General features: G+C 41.2%; 1 protein-coding gene across 1 annotated transcript; it reads right to left on the bottom strand.

Annotated features, from left to right (window-relative positions):
• Positions 1-14512: 14512 nt before the first annotated feature.
• Positions 14513-18782, bottom strand: LOC123997952 (barH-like 2 homeobox protein). Its single transcript, XM_046302702.1, has 3 exons — positions 17823-18782; positions 16263-16488; positions 14513-15138 (listed from the first exon to the last, which is right to left on the bottom strand). The coding sequence occupies exons 1-3, from the start codon at positions 18382-18384 to the stop codon at positions 14826-14828; spliced, it is 1101 nt and encodes a 366-aa protein (XP_046158658.1). The 5' UTR covers positions 18385-18782; the 3' UTR covers positions 14513-14825.
• Positions 18783-20220: the final 1438 nt, after the last annotated feature.

The raw sequence follows: 20220 nt of genomic DNA, 5'->3' as shown, positions 1-20220 counted from the left end.
ATCACTGAAATTCCTTGAGGCTACCGTAACCTTTTTTTCAATACATTATTTGTGTAGCTTACTTGCTTACTGATCTACAATTCTCCATTATATAGCTATCTCATAATGGGCCAAGCTCTCCCAGTCTAAAAAGAGAGAAGCACTAACTTCAGTCAGCCTTACTGAGCATCCCAATCTCCATCATCATCAATAGCCTGTCGAAGATTTCACAGTACAACCTCAGCATGGCCTTTACACTTTCAAAAGAACATATTTAGTGTTCCTGCATAGAAGATTCCTGGAAGACTATTGCTCCTCCAGGAATAGAGCCTTGTATCATTGCATAATGCTGTACTTCCATTAGGCCTTATCAATCTGCAAGCGTAATGCCTTGTCATTCATATTGCTCTTGATGGGTTTCATATTCATCTCAACGTTCTGGTCTGAGCATCAAGGGCTTTGATTACATCAAAGACTTGGTGGGAATCTACCAGATATGGAACTACACTAAGCTGCTGCTTTAAGTACCTGAGAAAAACAAAGGAGCAACTTCACATTCCTTCCTGTTGCTCGTACTTCCTACTTTGTGTCACAAATGGCACCCTTCCCCTATGTAGTGTACTAAATAGGGAATATAGTGCCATTTGGGATGCAGTATTTGAAACACCGAACAACAAGAGAGCGACAGCTGTGACAGTTCAACATGGATGACAACAAACACAAATAGAAAGAAAAACAATGCAGCCTCTGAGCAAATACAGCAGTAGTATAGCTGATGTCTCCACAGAAGGAGCATCCTATCCATTTTTCTTTGAAATGTGTGAGTGTGAATGATACTTGCCACCATCCATTCATCCATCACAGGAGGATAGAAGGAGATACTGGAGAGGAGGATGAGGAAAGGGGGGGGGTGGAGGTGTAGACCCAGACACTTACTCCAGGGAACTCATTACCCAGCCCTATTAATCTGTGGTTTGACCCCTGTGAGAGAAACTCCCCAAAGAAGACCTAGCTAAAGATGAAAACAAACCTTCAATTGTGTTGTTCCAGGAACAACAAAACTAAATGCCAGTTCAAGAGAATAGAAAATATGACTTTATAAAGCTGAAGTGCAAAAAAATATGAATGATTCATTATTAATAAGACACATGTCTTTACCTTTTAGTTGATGTTGTTGTTAAAGAACTGTACTGATATACAATAGATGAGAACTGTGTAAGTAGAGAAAAGATCTCCCCCTGTGTTAGAATATCAAGGTCTTGGTCCCTCTCTGGATGATTACACTATGTTATTCGAGAAGGTAAGGTGAATGTGGATCCAGGCCAGCTTGGCTTGGCTTGGTTCGGCTCAGTGCGGTCGTGTTTATGTTATTACTGGATAAGGGAAGGGGAGTCCTCTCACTAGTCTGTCTGGGTAGCTAGTTCCCAGTTCCTTCAGGGGTCGAGTGTCTCCTTGTCTCTGTGTTCGGTCAGGTGCAGAGCTCAGCACTTTGCTACGTCCAAAACAATGTCATGCCTGGGAGCAGCGTGTCTCTGCATGTCTCTCTGTCCTCTCCTATGGCAGCTAACACCGCTCGATTCAATTGTCTGTCTAATATACAACAGGAGATACAGACAGGCAGAAACACCATTAGCTCTCTATGACTCAATTAGAAGAGTTTTCTAAGAGATGCCGATGTCACGTTACACAGCTCAGGGATTTTTGCCGTGGGCTTTTGAAGGTATGGTAGGCAGAAAAGTGATTTCCATTGTATGTGGTTGTGAAATGTTTTAATATTCTTGCATTTTCCGTTAGCACAGAATGTTACATTAAACTAAGATTTCTGAGAAGGCGGGATCAAACTTCAAATCCTTAAAAACGATCCCGACACTGGCCTAGATTTGAACAGTTTACAAAACATGGTGCACTTCACCTCACCACATCACCACACACTTAACCACACTGATGCACTATCTGACACAAATGTCTGTATAAATGGAAAGGGTTGAGTTGAAAGATAAATGCTAAATATGCTGGAGTGCATAAACTAAGTTCAGCATGAAGCTTAAATGGAGAAAAAACATTCAGCAATACATCAAAATAGCAAAAAAGCGAACAACAATATAATAATGCATATGTCCAATAATGGTACCAGCCATAGTATCATCGTGTGGTAAAGGTCTGGTGTATCTCCATATCCGAAGGTCAGGCATCACTTCTGGCCTTTCCCTTCCCACCTCTTCCTAAAACTGGGAATCAGGTTAGCCAGATTATGACACTGTGTGGATGGACTCTCCATTTCAAACCGACTCTCGGAGAGAAACTTCAAGCTTAGACTTTTCCCTCAGAGGGCTGGAATGAAAGGGACAGTGATACATATTTCAAGCCCAAGGCTCAACAAAGAGATTTTGGAATAAAGAGGTATAAACCTTTGAACTAAACAAAGGTCCATCACCAACACTTCATATCAGAAGGACTGTGTATCCCCTTGTACAGACGAGGATAAGGGACCAGCATGGCCTGGCCTGGCTGACAGGTTGTCTGACTGTTGTCTGACTGCATGTCCAACGACCCAACCCTCATCTCCCCCATCCCTCCATCCTTATATCCCTCCATCCCTGACTCTTACTACATGTACTCCCTAGCCACAGACAGAGCCTATGCAGTGAAAAGTAAAAGCATCCACTCAGTGTCATCATCGCCATCCATCGGTGGGCCTCTTTGAATCTGACCTGGGGCCTCCCGAGCCGCCACCACCGTCAGCATCTGTTGCATTAAGTTGATTAAAGTGGCTGGCTTGGCAGACACTGGCACTTGTGCTGCTCTCACTGTGATGCTAGATGAAAGACGAGGCCATGAGGCTGTGACTGAGGCCCCTATCCTGGTTCTCTGCGAGTCCCCCGCCCCCCTTGCTCTTAAAGAACGGGTCACAAAAGACAAAGGGGTCTAGAGTGAAAGCAATGGAAAGCTTCTTTGCCAAATGATCTCTAATTGTTCTCTTTCTTCCTTGTCGGATCACTCGTATGATTTCTGCAGCGACGGGAGGATGACTTACTTAGCCCGCCGCAATTTCTACCTTTAAAAGCCACTACCCTTGAAAGTAGACAGCTTGAAAGAGACCTATTATCTTAACAACACTTGTATGACAACAAAAAGATGATTGTCCTAGTTGGATTATTATTATCAAAGGCAATGGGTAATTGATGTGATGTCTTTGAAGGGCAGAAAAACAAAGTGCAGAACCCAGAGGCAATGGATGCAGTGCCCCAAAATGCCTGATCTGGAGTCGACAATAGCAGAGATACTGTAGCTAGATAGGGAAAAACTTTGGATGTTTATTTTTATTTATTTATATTTGATCACTTGAAAACAACACAGAAAATGATGGACAATATACAACTTCCCTTAGAAATGGGGAAACGTGTTAAGAGATTTAATTTCAGCATATGCATTCATATTTTGTTCATGTAAAGGAGACCATGAGATTTCCTAACTATCTTGGGTCCTGCTTTCAAGCTGGCAACCCAGCTATTCATCAGTTTTACAGAAAGGAAGAGTTCAGCCATCCTGAAAGTCCCCTGTGCAAAAGTATCTGCTCCTCATTCTGTGTTGGTGAGGAGTATTGAAGAGCGTTTGTCGTGAGTCAAGCTCTACTTTTCATTCCAAACACGGCATATTCACATATTCAACTCCTGGAAATGAAGTTAAGAAAGAAAACTGGCAAAGTGTTATTCCAGCCTCAGTATAAGACAAACAACAACAACAACATAAACAAGGTCTTTGGCATTAAAGAGCTGTTCCAGAGATAACATTATAAAAGAAAGGCAAACTGATCAATGCTGTTGGGGATTTTGATAACTTCGTCATTGAATGCTTGTGTCTGAGACAAATGAGGGAATTTCTGGAGCGAAGAGTGGCTCCAATATGCCAAATGCTCTCCAAATTACCCTTCAAGAACAACTCCTCAGCGTCTATACTGAAGCCGCTGGAGTGACTAAATAAAATAAAGGGGCAGCATAAATTACCTGGTGGATGTCAATCGTGATGCGCAGCGCGCCCTGTTTTCTTTTTGTTATCGTGTAGCCTCTTCAACTCGCTGCACGTTGGTGGATGACATGAAATGAAAATATTCTCTCTCCAGCACCACCAGCAGTCCTCACAGTGCGTTCTGACACTTGAAAACCATGTGGTTTCGTGAAACCACAGCTGGGCCCACTCTGATTGGCTCTGCACAGGCTGCCTGTAAACTTTCTAGTGCTTGAGGATCTGTCTGCGACGGGACAGGTGGTGTTTATGCAGATGAATGAACACATTACTGTGTGCTCTTCCTTTTGGTTTAAACATTAGCGTTTCAAATGTGACAAATCAGATGTTCGTCTTCCTTCCCTGCATCCCGCTCAACCGACGCCATTGTGGGTAGTTTGCCGCGAGGATCCGTGTCTGAGTAGGCTTGCGTGAGCATGTGTGCGCATCCATAAAGTATGTGTTTGTGTACCAATGATGGTATATGAGTGTTCTGGCATAGAATATCTATGACTGAGTATCCTTGTGTGATAGGTGTAAGTGTTGACACAGTTGGGACCCCATTTGGACAATGCAAAAAAACTGCTAGACTTGAATGGTGAATAATAGGGAAATCTCATTAAACAATGATGTTGCCTATGGAAAAGTAACATCTACATTTAACGTTATAAAAAAGCTATGAACAAAAAAACACAAAGAGGAAGGACATAAGCTGAAGCACATAATGAGCAACCAGCCACTTGATGAGATGTTTACTCCACACTGAGCAAGAGGTGCTTTGTCTCTGTGACACTTTGTGCATTGGCTTGGTATCCACCACAGTGAGCCTTAAAGCTGTACATATTGTGTCCCAAATGGCACTATTCCCTGTATAGTGCATTACTTTACAGAAGTAGGGTAGTATGTAGGAAATAGGATGCCATTTGGGATGCAATCTAGTTGTGCAGTCTTGGGTGGGTGGGACACTAAAGTCTCTATTCTTTGAGTCAACTTGACCTGACCTGGCTGGTTAAGCTGACGTATTGTGAACAGCAAATCGCTTCAACTGAGGGGGATTGCTTTGTGTGTGTGGCTACAGAGAAGATAATAAACCTCATAATAAAAAGAGCATCCCCATAGTTTACAGAGAGACAGACCAGTTTTGTTTCCAGGCTAGTCTATTGGAGGTAAGTCCTCTTTCCCACTGGCTGGGAGAAATAGGAACAAATGCTCTGGTGTTTACTAGTACATTGAACCATAATGAGGATCAAGTTTACTACTGTGCCTTGTATTAGGAGGCAGGAGCCTCTCAAGGGGCAGAGCTATGGCTCCACATAAACTCTGAAGTCTGTAAACCCTGGTCCTTCATTGGATGTACCATTCTTTCTGCCCATATCCTAGTGTGTGTGTGTGTGTGTGTGTGTGTGTGTGTGTGTGTGTGTGTGTGTGTGTGTGTGTGTGTGTGTGTGTGTGTGTGTGTGTGTGTGTGTGTGTGTGTGTGTGTGTGTGTGTGTGTGTGTGTGTGTGTGTGTGTGTGTGTGTGTGTGTGTGTGTGTGTGTGTGTGTGTGTGTGTGTGTGTGTGTGTGTGTGTGTCTTCGACGTGCAAAGCTTATATGAGTGAGTTTATTAAAAGAAACCGTCTCTCTGCTAGTCTTTACAGGCCTTGATTGTTGCATGTCATGAAAAAGCTGCAAGCTGGCAATACAGCACTAATCAACAACTTGTTTTCCGTCCTGATGCCCACAGCAGCAGTAGGAGTGGGAAGTGGACATGGCCAATAATGCTTTAGCCCAGCTAGCCGCGAATCACTTTTCACCATGTGGCAGGCCCAGGCTTGTATACCTCACAGGTATCTGCTAACGTCTTATCACCCATCTCTTCACACCTTCATTGCACTTAATAGCCAGGCTTTGTCACTCTGTCCTTGCCAGAAATGGATCTGGACTGGAGACTGGAGTCAACCGTCATTTTTTATGTAATTAAATCTAACACAAAACAGGCTAGTTTCAGTAAAGGGCATCTCTCTCACTACTTTGGTTCCAGCCTGAAAACAGACAATGACGGGATAGAAATGAGATAAACAACATGGGGTTGTCGTTTTTCACATTGAACAAAACAGAAAATCTTGCAGCATCACCAACTCATGCATCATGACGGAATGGTGCCGTTACCCTCTGAATTAATGGCTAATAATGTTGTATAACACTATGTAGAAACAAACAAACCTCTCAATGCGGATCCTTTCTTTGTGCTATAAACCTGATAAAAAAATTGAATTTAGCCACACAAGTCAAGGGTAGTAGTCTTCACCCATCTTCACACAGTCCTGATGGATCAATCATGGAAGCAAAATAGCAGCCACAGTTTATTACAGGCGGTTTATAGGGGAGTAAGGGGACCAGTCAGGACTTGTATGATTGTCTAAACTGGACACAGCTCTTGTTTATAGTCTCCTGCTGACTGTTGAGTGAGAACAGAGGGGGGAGACAGGGAAGATGGAGGAGAGTAGAGAGAGATGGTGGAGAGGGAGATAAGCGGGAGAGGGAGAGAGAGTCCCCGTCTCTCCATAGGCCCACTGTCATCTCCTCATTCCCTGCTGGACCTCCCCAGCAGACACCACAGTCCCAACAACAGCCCTCCCTTCTCCCCCTTCTCCCCCTCCACTCCCTCCCTCCCTCCATCTATCCCCGCTATGAACTATACAGCTAATTGTTCTGTTACACCAATAATGACGCAGCCCTGGGAAGAACAAAGGATAAAAACAGAAAGGTAGAGAGCAAGTCAACGTGATAATGTTCATTAACCCTGATCTCTCTCTTCTTTCATCATCATCCCCGTCTCCCTCCCACCCTCCTCTTCGTACCGCTGTGCGGTGGCGAAGTACTCAAATTATCCACAAGCATTCCAGCTACCACTAATTATCCAAAGAGTTTCTCATTAGGCGATTTGAAATCCAATCTTAGATCAACACTTGATCAGACCTTGGGGAACCTGCTATAGCAGTTAAACAAACAATCAGTTCAAAGGATCAGGTTTTCCATTTAAGAGGAGAGTGAAAGAAAAGAAAGAAAGGCAAAGGGTAGACAACTGCTCACTTGAAAGAAACGGTTCCTGCAGCTCCACATTATGGATGATCCAATCTATAATTAATTTCACTCAATAACATTCCATTTCTCTTCTCAGATTGGGGCCCCCTAATTTAAAGAAAAATCTAAATGATATTGTCTGGCTGATAGCGCTGAGCTAATAATAATAATAATAATAATAAGGCTGATGAGGAAAGAAGGAAAGAGGCAAGGAACATTGTAACAATGTATGCACCCCAAATTGCATACTCTTCTACTTTAACAGGTCCTGCCACAACATCTCAATTGGGTTTAGGTCTGGACTTTTCTAGGCCATTCCAAAACTTAAAATGTGTTGCTTTTCAGATATTCTGATGTAGACTTGCTTGTTTGCTTTGGATTATTGTCTTGCTGCATGACCAAGCTGGGTGGATGGCCTGATATTCTCTTGTAGAATTCTCTGATACAGAGCAGAATTCATGGTTCCTTCAAGGATGGCAATCATTCAGGTCCTGAGGCAGCAAAGCATCCCCAAACCATCACACTACCACCACTATGCTTGACCATTGGTATGAGGTTCTTACTATGGAATGCAGTGTTTGGTATGCAGTGTTTTCATCAGACAAAACGGGACCCATGTCTTTCTAAGAAGTCGACTCGTGTTTGCCAAAAAAGCAAGTGGAAGAACCTGGATGATCTTCAATAATCCTGGAAGAATGTTATATGGACAGATGAGTCAAAAGTTTGACATTTTGGATGACATGGGTAGATGGCCAACAGTGATAGCAGGTCGAGTGACAAGATTCTCTGGGCGAATAGGATAGAAAGACACCAGACACATGGTCAAACTGCTCTGGATTCTAATTCACATGTGAGATGGTAGTTAGTAGTCATGCATCCATCCAATGTAAATCTAGCTTGTAGGCTACTTGGCCATGAAAGTGGTGCATGATTCATGCTACAGTATTAGTCATTTTTCCCGTTAGAGGACCCAGCCACCAGTCCCTGTGCAGTTTCCCTTTGAGAGCTACGTAGATACCGTATGTTAGTTCTAACCGATCACACTCCTAATGTGCAGTAATTTCAATTGCTTCTCAACCCCCTTCTCCTCCCTCCATCCCACCCTCCCACTCTTTCTTAATGCCAGTGCGGTGCTCTGTGAAAATGCCAGCACCAGAAACTGAGTCTGTCACTTAAAATATAATGCTGTCAGATCCGTTTCTTTAACCTTGAACCAATTAGCTGTTGTTGAGCTGTAATGAATCCTGACATCACTCCGCTGTGATGAAACCCTTAATTGCTCCGGAGAAAATTGAAGCTTTTGACATCACTGCTGACAGACTTTTTTCTCTTCGTCTCTTCCCCCTTCATCCGGTCGCATGTGACAGCATGGTTGGGTTTGAAAACATGAAAGGTAGCAGAGATTCACCACCATCAGCTGTCATGAGCACGCGCGCGCGAGAGATAGAGAGAGGAAGGAAGGAAGGAAGGAAGGAAGGAAGGAAGGAAGGAAAGAAGGAAGGAAGGAAGGAAGGAAGGAAGGAAGGAAGGAAGGAAGGAAGGAAGGAAGGAAGGAAGGAAGGAAGGAAGGAAGGAAGGAAGGAAGGAAGGAAGGAAGGAAAGAAGGAAAGAAGGAAAGAAGGAAAGAAGGAAAGAAGGAAAGAAGGAAAGAAGGAAAGAAGGAAAGAAGGAAAGAAGGAAAGAAGGAAAGAAAGAAAGAAGGAAAGAAGGAAAGAAAGAAAGAAAGAAAGAAAGAAAGAAAGAAATGTGCTGAAATGATGAGTGAGGCCATTCAAGCCTCATGATAGGACTTGGCTACAGCGTCATTGAACAGGACTGTCAGAGACGTCCATACTGATTTGGGGAAGACCTATTGATGTTGAAAAACGTTGAAATGGAACGAATAGATCAGGAAACTAGGTTGTGTTTATGGGCTGGAGGAGGACTTACGTGCTTTCTCAAAGCATTGAAATGGAACGTATAGCTCATGAGACTAAGTTGCAACCTGTGTGTTACATGTCTATGACCATAGTGAAGACACTAACGCACTCATATTCAGTAGGCTATATGCCATCTGCAGATAAACAAGTTCCATGTAATTATGATATGTACCCATTTAAATACGAATTACAATTGACTGTATTGTAGTCTACTTAAAAATCTACTTGACTCAATGTGACAAACTGTACAGTTTCAGCAGAAGGTCATATTACAAGCAGGCTTCAACTAAATTTGAGCCTATTATATTTCCAACCAATCCGTTTCTGATGGAAGGACTGCTTGATGGGGGTGGAAATCTAATAGCACACTAATAGACTGAAACGCACCTTATTATGTTGCACTTAAAACACCTGCTTGTCAATTTGTATTAGCCGAAGCACAATCAAATTCAGGCCTAATTGAACGAAGCTGACAGGGAAAGCTCAGGTATAGATATACCGCTGCTCCTAATCAATCTTTTATTCCTTTCTGACTAAGGTTACATTGTAAAGTAGTCCATAGAAAAAAACATTTGGAGATGTATTTTTTTCAACAATGCTTATCAGTCTGACACAATTTGACAATGTTGGAGTTTCTGAAAACATCAATATTGGTAATATCATAGATTAACAATGGCAAAGGAACACACATGATTAAGATGTACTGGATGTCTGGTGTGTGTCTAACTGCACCTGTTGAACAGTAGCCTAAATATTCCCTCCGCAGCCTAAATCATATTTCAAATGACATAACCTACAATGTGCAGATTCTTGCCACTTATGATTATATTGGCTACATACCCTATACACAAAAACTGAATATTTGCATTATTCACTTGGACAATATTGGTTCATTTCACACCTATAGCAGTAGGCCTATATGGTTTGAGTGTATGCAACAGGTCCTACACAGGGCCGGTTCCAGGCATAAGCAACATAAGCTTTCGCTTAGGCCCGGCCGCCAGGGGGCCCAAAGTCCAATTATTGTTTTTATTGTTTTTTTTTATTTGGGGGGGGGGGGGGACTCAGTCGGGATCTCAATTTATTGTCGAGAGTAACAATAGTAGAATACACCGGGTGCAATTTTGACATTTGGTTGTGCATTAGCAGTTTTTCTCTTGTCATGTCACTAAATTAGCCATGTAAGTTTTTTTTTAAATTAGGTTGGTAGTTAGTCTAGCCAACGATCTAAACTTGTAGTAATCATGGCCCAATACGAACCAGACCTGCAGGCAATATGCCCAGGGACCTTAACCTCCAGGGGCCCCCATTGATTTTGTTAGTCATTCTCACCCAGATATCATATTAAGATAGCATAAATAATTTCAAAATGTGTAGAATTGCAGGAAATTAGCTTTAAAACTACGAAACATCTCTCCACCCCATGACAAAAATGGTAGAATTGTAGATTTTCTGTAAACTGCACATTTTTTCTCTCTCTGCCCCATGGCAAAATGTGCAGAACTGCAGGAAATTAAATTAAAAAGTAAATGTTTTTCTCCGCTGTCAAAAGGGGGGCCACTAAAATGTTTTGCCAGGAGGGGGAGGCCCAACAAAATCTAGTTTAGGGACCCCAAAAGGCTAGAGCTGGCCCTGGTCCTACACCACAGCGACTGCCAACAATAACAGCCTCTTTGCATAAATCCCAATTCACACTTCGCCTGAATCTAACCTTGTTATTACTATTTTCCCAAATCCACCAGCTTTGAAAACGCACATGTTGACAACCCATCATCTTACATTCATCACTTTGACACCCAGCCATCACCACCGGGCAAGATTAAGGATCCAACCAACGATAATTGAGGGAGGACACAAAAAAACAGGACAAGTTTTTAAAAAATCACCACACAATCCATTCCTAGTCTGTTTGTTGAACTGTGCGCGTAAATAGTCAATGCCAACCACACCACGATCCAAGATCCAACTAAGTCACCTCGCTCGTCTCGGGCGCCTAATTATTGGAGAAGTGTTTGTATTATTTGGGATAAAAACGTTCTGGTGATATTCGTGTTAAGAGAGTGACGCACGTGGCGTGGTAATGAGAGGGCCGAAGAGAGCGTAAGTGTTACCTCATTAAGATAATGACTAAGATATCCCCGCCATTACATCAGTTGGCAAATACAGCAGCAATTAAAGAGGGCCTTCGCTGTTGGTTCCTGGAGGCAACGAGAACAAACCAGCCTTCTGTAACCCGTCTGTTCTGTTCTGACCAATGTGTTTCATGGCAATGAAAGGCCTGAACATCTTCGTTTAATTTGTAACACCCGTTCCCTTGGCCCTCTCCAACCAACAAACCAACCGCTTGGCCTTCTCAACAATACGTTCTCAAGAAAAGTGTCCAGGCTACCTTTGTCAAAAGCTACATGAACGAAATTACCACGACTATAGGTTATAAATCAGCTAATACTCCAATTATTTATGTGGATATCATAATTGGTATTAATATGCAATGCAGTTCTGTTTGGCTTATAATGCCCCTGTGCAGCTGATTTCATATGGGTGTACGGCCTCGGGTGCAATGCTTTTAGATGAATAATAAAACTGAATGTTTCAACAGAGCAAAATTACTTGAGCCATACAAATGTTGAGCGTACAGATTTATCTTTGAAACTTTTTTTCTTGGCGACACGGGGAACTTCGCCAAGTTCATTTATTGCTGCAAACTTTGTATTTTGTCTGCATGGCCACTAGGGATGTTATACTCAAGTTCTTGTGAACATGTGTAGGTCAATTTAATAATAATGCGAAAAAGGAAGCATTTTAATCAACATTGATTTATATTTTAGTCAGGCCAGCATAAGTGGTTGACTATGTCTTGCTATTTGTTGTAAATTATGAATATTTGGTCAATGTTAGGATAATCACAATTGCATGATCCGACATGAGAAAAAGGGGGCAATGGCTAAGTATAGGCTATGAGAGGAAACAGGCTATTGATTCAGATAGGGGTGAACGTCTTATTATTAGGGAATTAGAATGGCACTCCCATTCTGTGCACAGAGCGATAAATAAATCATGTTTAGAATCCATGCATACAATAAAATGTCTCCTTATTGGTGCTAAATTGGACATGGGTGCTGTTTGCAATACTGTTGATGTGCATATAGCTGAAACAGCAGAGCACACGTAGGGCAAGATACAATAACAATGATCAATTAGTCCTAAAGTTTTTTTAAACAATGTAAATGTACTTTGCGTAATTCGATGCAATATATGTGTTCCTAATACATGTTCTATTTTCCCTATTTCCAAATAAATTATACGAAAAGGGAAATGTAAACCCTAATACTAGCCTAACTCATCCAAATGTTGCAATAGTAATAATGATGATATGCACCAATAAAAATCACTGCTCTTCACTATGCTATTCAATCCAACCCCTTAATAAATGATTTGCCATGCGGTGGCTGTGCGAATACCTCCTTAGTCCCTCGCCTGAGGGAGCATACATTGTTTTATCTGTATGTTAGCTTTTAATTACGAAATCTAATGGTGGACGACTGAACTATGCCGTTTTTCTATCCTCGAATGGAAAGAACGTTTGATGTTTCTTGTGATGAACTTCACCAATCGCCGGCTCTTCCAGTCTATTGAGAATACCAATTCATGATTTAGCAAATAACGCTGCAGGAAATATGACAAAAAAAAATATTGGTTTATGGGACACATGATCCGTATATTTCAGTGCCCTTCGATGTACAGCCTATTGCTTTTCGTTATTTTTTCAACGTTGCTTTGAATAGCTACCTTTTGTTTTGCCGTTTAAGTTTTATCTGGATATTCATAGCCTGACCATAAAGACAAAAGGCCAGGTTATAATCTTCTTTCGTTGATAAACTGAGAAGAAACTGCGATAGGGCTACAGCCTGCGTAAAGCAGCCTATAGCGTTCCCTTGTCACTGTTGAGACCAGCAGAGGTCAACTTGGCTTGAACAGGAATTTAATAACACAGAAATCAGCAAACGATTCACCAATTAGGGAAGCGCAAACAAACGTGCCCCGAGGCGCTTCCATTCGAGAGTCAATTCACATGAAAGCGCCCCCTCACCACTATTCTCCAGAGGACGTGAATATACTTAAAAAAGAAACTATTCTAATGTTCATTTAATTATAGTCCCGCGTGGCATTGGTTTAGCTCTGTCACAGATAGCAACATACACGCTGTCCTAGATAGAGAATCGTAAGAGTATCCAAGACCCAAGACAGGTGCAAAAGACTGTGGCCAACTGAATTATGTTGTAGTCCTATCATGCAGTCAAATGACCTAGTAGCCTCATGGGTTGAATGTTATTGATATTTTTCATAATTTCGTAATTAATTAACATGATTTCAACAACAACATCTGGTGTTTCTATGTCAAACAGTTGTGCTATATTTCAGTCTTCTGTGATGTATATAAAGTATAATATTGGGAAGCAAACTCAAAATGGAATACGTTTCAGCTCTATATCTGACATGGTACAGGTAACATCGTTTTTGTAAGCCCATGACCATGTGTGTGAGGTGTATACTTTTGCATCAAATAGATGTGTTTTAGACTACCAATAAACACTGTGTGACCCTGATATAACCCACTGCAATAAACTAAGGAAAAAGGTTAGGCTCTGATATTTTGCGCAGTAGCTCTAATATTGTTTTGTTTATATCTCATAAATCACTGCCCTTCCTGGTTCGTATAAGTCAAATGGGTTCGCTTACTAGGCATGATCATACATCTGAATCTGGATTAGGTAGGCTAAACGTTATTTTTTTCTTCGAGAAAATGTATTAAAATGTTATCTTTTCACCGTGAAGCCAACGGATAACGGTGGCTAAAATAAGGACCATGAACAACGGATAATGCGCAGCGATGTGTTGTTGTTTTTTTAAAGTATAGTTTTAGTGTTGGTGGACTTTTTGATCGCTCACGCTGAGAACCCTCCCGCTTGCTGTCTGTCCGGAGCGCTTGTCTCGAGCGTTGTGCTCCCATAGAACAGCTGCTGCGCGAGGACCACCTTCCCGGTTCCCACCGCAGCAACCCAGCATCACAGCTAATCAAACCATTAATTCTCACCATCATAGAGAGAGGGAGAGATAACAGCCTGCTGCATTTGCATTTAGGCCACAAGGGTACAGTTCGATGAAATAAAAATGTACTCATAACTTTGAATCTGTAGGTGACTTTTAAATTTATAGGGATTCGAGATTAAGATTAGGCTTTAGATAAAAAAATGAAAATTTGATGTATGTTCATTATGAAAAATTAAAACGAATATTATCGAGGAGTTGTCGTTTTGGCTCCTTGATAACCTAATTGACTGCACGTTATCAAAATATAAACATATTATTTTGTCTTTGTAGGCCTATCTCATATTAACACCATACGCTTTTAGCCTGCAGACATTTTAATGCCACATGGGGTTTTGAATGTTTGGATGGCAATGCAGTTCCAAGTTCAGACTGGCAGCCCCGGACGTCTGACCCAATAGAAGTATCCAAGAATATTCATTTTAGTATCATTCCGTCTTTATTCAACCCTTTTCTCCATCTAATAAACTTTATAAGTTTATTTGCTAGTATAAGTGAATTTGTACAAAAAACAAACAATCATACATATGAACAGTCCTTTTTCTGTCATGGCCTCGACTCGATGCTGCAGACAGTTCGTGGTTACGTCAGAACTGTCTCTCAGTCATTAAATATTACCTCCTTCTCCTTCTGTAAAATTGTCTGTCATATATTGTCATCTTCAAATGTATTGTTCATCGGTCAACGCATTTACTCACATCAAATGTGGTTAAAACAGTTTTTCTGACAGGAATCGTCTTGTTCTAGTTTCTACCGCTGATGCTGCGTGCCGGGCATGGGGTTACCCAGCGGGTTCAATGCCGGTTGGCCCCCCGGCCCAAGGCCATGGATGAGTACTCTCGGGACAAGGGGTCTCTGGAGACCGGGATGTGGTTGCTGCGGAGTCCGGTACATACTACTGTACATTGCTGCGGCTGCGGCGGCTGCTGTCGTGCTGTCCATGGTACCCAACAAGCTCGGGTGGTAGAAATAGGGCGACGGGAACATTCTTTGTAAGGCGGAATAATTTCCGGCTTCAGCCAGTAGCTCTAATCCGACCGCTGTCTGTCTTTTCCACTTCGTCCTGAAATCAGATCAAAATACAACAAATCAATTATTTAACCGGTTCAGGCTCCGAGAATTCCCCAAACGGGCCCTTAATTGGTGAGGCCTAATTATTTGCAGCATGAATCGGTGGTTATGCCTTTAATTAGCCCAGGCAAAGGACCTGTAGCTACATCCAGAAAATGTATTTCAAGTGTACAGTGCAATGCCTATATTTGGTTGATAAGATCATAGATTAATTTCAGGTCATTACTCGCTCATTGGTCCTTCTCGTTAGGACTCTGCATAAACTAACCAAGTATGCTGTGAACATTGGCAGATTTACTTGAAGATGTTATATTATACCTAAATAATTTATAAAAACGTATGGGTTGTTGTACTATAGGCTGCTACATTCAACGAGAACGATAACTGCAGGATCGAAAAAATGATTGTAGTCATAACATATTTCGTCATTATATTGGGTTGTGTCTTTGTCTTACTAGGTGGGCGCTGCTAACACTAATCTTGGCTGACATATTGGGGAAATCTTAACAATGACGCCAGAGAGGCAAATTGTGCATTGCCAACATCATGTGTTGTTCAGACAGACTTTAATAGTCCCAGTGTGACGTGTATTTCAATAACCAATACCATGGAATAAAACGGTGTGGGTTCATCTTGTAAATATATCCTTGTCTGTTCCATGACAGCCATTTTCATTAGGCCTGTTTAATTATTCCCCTTGATCTGTTCTTAAGTTATTCTATTCTACTCTGTCTGTTCAGTAGGCCTAATTAACTTCAATCCATGCACGTTATGGGTCTGCATGAAAAGGCAGTACACGTGAAATATAAAAATACACCAAACTGCACTATTAATTAGGAACGAAATTAACTAAACAACACATGCATCCACCTTAAATCGTGTTATTATGGTCTGAAATTGCATAGGCCTACTACTGTTATTACAATGTTATAATAGTATTATATTAATGTAAATAATAATACCAAAGTCACCACCAACAAAAACCATCAAATAGGCATAACAAAAAATAATAATAGGCTAATTAAAATAGCCCAATAATAATAGAAATTGTAGAAATTAAATTACATTTAAATTAAATGATGAAGATAATGATGCTTTGAAGTAGGTGTGACATACCGTCGGTTTTGGTACCAGGTTTTTACTTGTGTGTCGGTCAGGTTGAGTGCTGCCGCGAGGTCCATGCGATCCTGCACGCTGAGGTATTTTTGGCGCTCGAAGCTTCGCTCTAACTGGTTGAGTTGGTGGTCTGAAAAGGCCGTCCGTGCTTTGCGAGGTTTTTTTGACCGTGATTGAGGACTATCTCTGCTACTTGAAATTTCCCGTTCATTCTCTTCTTTTGTTCCTGAATGTGAAAAATTATAGAACATATTCATTAGTGGACAATCATTTCAGTTTTTAAATAATTAAAGCCTTAATGGTTCAATGAAAATTAAATTCGCAACAAATACATAGTCTATTAGTCCTGAATCAAAATAAGGTCAAATAGGCCTCTACGTATTCTAACAAGGAAAAATATAAACCAATCGAATTAAACAAGTGGTTTTAAACGTTGAACCTCTCACAATAGCCTATTATTTCATAAAGATTAGCAGTCCAGTTGAAACTGAAGCACTGCAGTCACTGACTGCACCTGTCAGACAGCTAGGGGGAAAATCAACAGCCTATAAGAAATTCGGACTGTATTTGTCAACTTAAGTTTTTAGCAGTAAAACTGGGAAATCGATGTGTCAATCCATCTATATTTGTAGCAGTTTCTGCCCGCTTGTGATCCCCCCTCTAGGAAGAACAATAATCTCTCTAATTGACCCACTAGGGAGTTTTGCGCACGGGGAACATATCTAGCCAGCCTTACATCTGTTTTCGGTTCTGTTATGCTAAATTAAAAAGGGAAAATGAAAATCAACTCTTAAATATCATTGTCTAATAAGACAGCCTTTGATAAATGTCGTAAAAAATTCAAATAAACACACAACATGATCTACATTCAAGGTAGTTATATTGCACAATAGATATGTATTAGTTTACAAATAACTGCAGGCTACTACCAACATATAACCAACTAGCCTACACCATTAATTTGAATTTAAGATGTCCATAGTCTTATTCTTATTGTTGTCATTATTGTTGTTAGACTATTATTTGCGCAGTTGGCCTAGTCAATTTGATGGTTATCTTCCAGAAACATATTTTATAGGCTGCTATCAACTTATTTATGGACAGAAAATGCAAAAGTATTATAATTATACTACTTTCTGATGTGGAATTGAAGGACAGATAATATTATATATTATATTATATTCCTTTCTGGAATTAGTTTTCAACGTGGTCTACATTCAAGGCAGTTATGCTGTACAATAGATATGTATTAGTTTACAAATAACCGTAGGCTACTACCAACACATTATTGTTGTTAGACTATTATTTGCGCAGTTGGCCTATTCAATTTGATGGTTATCTTCCAGGAAAATATTTCTACAGGCTGCTATCAACTTTTTTTATGCACAGACAATTCAACACAAATATGCTTTGAATGTATGCTACACACCATTAGCTTATACTATGACAGCCTACCCAATAAAAAAAGGTTTTGTGTACACTAAAACCTAATTTACTCCATCCAATAACTATACCATAAAAACATATTTCCATGTAAATGTATCCTAAATATTCACTTACCGTTGCATTTCATTTCCATATCCTCTCTTTTGTCCAACTTGCTCCTGTTTTCATCTTGTTCCAACTTGGCCCTGAAGCCGTCCCCACTGTCCCTGGCACTCTCTGGTTTGGGGATGTGATGGGGTGACTGTACGCTGGTGCTGTAAGGTGCGCACGCTGCTAGAGGTTTACTGTCGCCTAAAATGTCTTTGATTAAAAACGAAGAGGTGGCAGTCCTGGGGGCACAACCGGCTCCAGCCCCTAGCTGCTGTGGCTGGGGCGATAGCTGCAAACTCCCTGGCTGCAGGTGGTGGTGGTGGTGGTGGTGGTGGTGCGGTAAGCTGTCTTGGAGCAGATGCGGCTCGGCGTGCTCCATGGTGACGGAGATTGGGGAAGAGGGGGCCGTTCCCACCGTATCTATGTCCGAACATGACGGGGACGGGGTGACCTGGCTCCGACTGAAATCCGCTGTCCTGCTGTCACCGAGGCGGAAATCTCCGTTCATTAGCGCAGGGTTAACAGAATTAGTAGGGTTGGATAAAATAGTGTCTATTCCAAAGTTAGAGCCGCTGGAGGATTCCATAGTAAGAAAAGCAAAAGAGATGGATATTTAAGTCTTCATAACAACATTAGGACACCGGTTATATGCTCCATTTTATTCAAAACCGATGAAAATTATAATAGAACACAAACCGAGGCACATGTACACCTAAAAGTCAAACGAATTTATGAGTTGAAATGGTAGGGAAAATAAACAAAGCCAAAATCCACGTTTTATATTTCTATAAAATGGTAAGAAAAAAATACGGTCCAAGAAGATGTTGTTACATTCGATTGTAAATGAGCAGTGGGTCTGTCTGTGTAGTCCACGTCCTTTTGTTATGGCTATTGAACTTTCTCTCTAAGTTGAGGTGTGGAGATTCGGAGGGATAACTCCTGGACATCACGCTCCCCCTTTGCTTGTAATCGTTCTAGTGTTGCTCTACATTGACTTCCTATACTGACGTCACGGCCCACCGCGAGGGGAATTAATATTTTCTCCTTATCATAACGCTCTCCGCGTTTCTCTCTTCCTCTCCTGTCATTGGTTACAGCGTGACGTGCCCCGCACCTCACCAATCAGGGAGTTGTTTCTTCATCTTGACAATCTCGAGCCAGCCATTGAATTCTTGATGCTCGTTTGAGCCATGCGTCGCCTATAGGACTGTGCCTTGACATAAGCCTTCTTCATGTAAGCAGGAAAAAAAAACTAAATTGTTGTGTTTTAAAGGAGTGTTACATAGGAAGAAACTAAAACGCAGCACTGGAAATTCACTTGCATCAGTCTGTTTTTATACAGAGTTTGTTTTATGCACGTGTTGATTTGCTTTTATCTTACACTTTCTAACTGCAAGAATGGATTCAACACTTTCGAAATAGCATTGCAATATCTTTCTGCTAAATTGTAACATGCTTGACGTTTCTAGTATGTCAGTGGTTTATCTCCGTTACATAGAATGATCTTTGGTTGTCTTTTTTTTGTGTCAGGCTTTGTTAACAGAGTTGCGTCATTTAGGGAAATTGTGGGGTGAATATTGTGCATTTGCCAAACCACATTTTGGTTTAGCCTATTTTCCTTATTATTTGTAATCATATTTGATCAATTGTGTATTGCATTGCTAGGTTTTCTATAATCCTAAACCATGTCTAGCCTATCATGTATGGATTGTACCAGCGGTAATACATTGCAGGGATGTGAACGGAGACAGGAGTGATGAGATTTAGCATTACATATCTTGTTAAATGGGAGGAGTGGTAACTGTCATGACAGCACACAGCTCTCCACTCTAATTAGTACAGTAATTATGAGGCACTAATGAAGGATCAAAAGTATTATAATTGTACTACTTTCTGATGAGGAATTGAAGGACAGATGGTAACGTTACGTTCCTTTCTGGAATTAGTTTTCTTTGACAGAATGGCATGCTGTGGGTACAGGCTCTATATATTTCTAGTCTATTCTATGCGGTTTATTGGTGCTCTAAAAGATTCCTGAATTTCTTGTTTTGGTATTTTTCCTGATTGTGCGACACACGCTACACCTGGGTCTGAGGAGGAGATATCAACATTGGCATTTTTTTCCTGCAGATTCTCTCCTCACTCTTCCTCTCCCTTTCTCTCTCACTACAGCAGGTTTGTAGTGTGATGATGGTGATGGTGTTTTCCCGAGCTGGCGGCGGCGGTACTATACCTGTTAGAAACGTTATTCTGCAACGGATCAAGCTGAGATTTGGTCTTTGGGTCGGGTTCCACTGACACACTGGCGTGGGACTAGTCATCCTAGGTTGGTAGTCCTTTGATATCCGTTTTCTGACTTCAAATTCAATTAAACTGAGAACATTGAATTATCATTGATTTTACTCGTTGTTATTTGTTAATT

The sequence above is a fragment of the Oncorhynchus gorbuscha genome, linkage group LG15 (assembly GCF_021184085.1).
Source record: "Oncorhynchus gorbuscha isolate QuinsamMale2020 ecotype Even-year linkage group LG15, OgorEven_v1.0, whole genome shotgun sequence".
NCBI classification, from domain to species: Eukaryota; Metazoa; Chordata; class Actinopteri; order Salmoniformes; family Salmonidae; genus Oncorhynchus; species Oncorhynchus gorbuscha.
Note: the sequence above shows the minus strand (reverse complement) of the source record. Positions and strands in the feature narration are given on the sequence as shown.

Coding starts and splice junctions, on each gene's coding strand:
- LOC123997952 (XM_046302702.1), bottom strand. CDS start 18,384: ATGGAATCCTCCAGCGGCTCTAACTTTGGAATAGACACTATTTTATCC. Junction 16,489..17,822: donor TATGGAAATGAAATGCAACG/GTAAGTGAATAT, acceptor TTTCACATTCAG/GAACAAAAGAAGAGAATGAA. Junction 15,139..16,262: donor ACCTGGTACCAAAACCGACG/GTATGTCACACC, acceptor ATCTGATTTCAG/GACGAAGTGGAAAAGACAGA.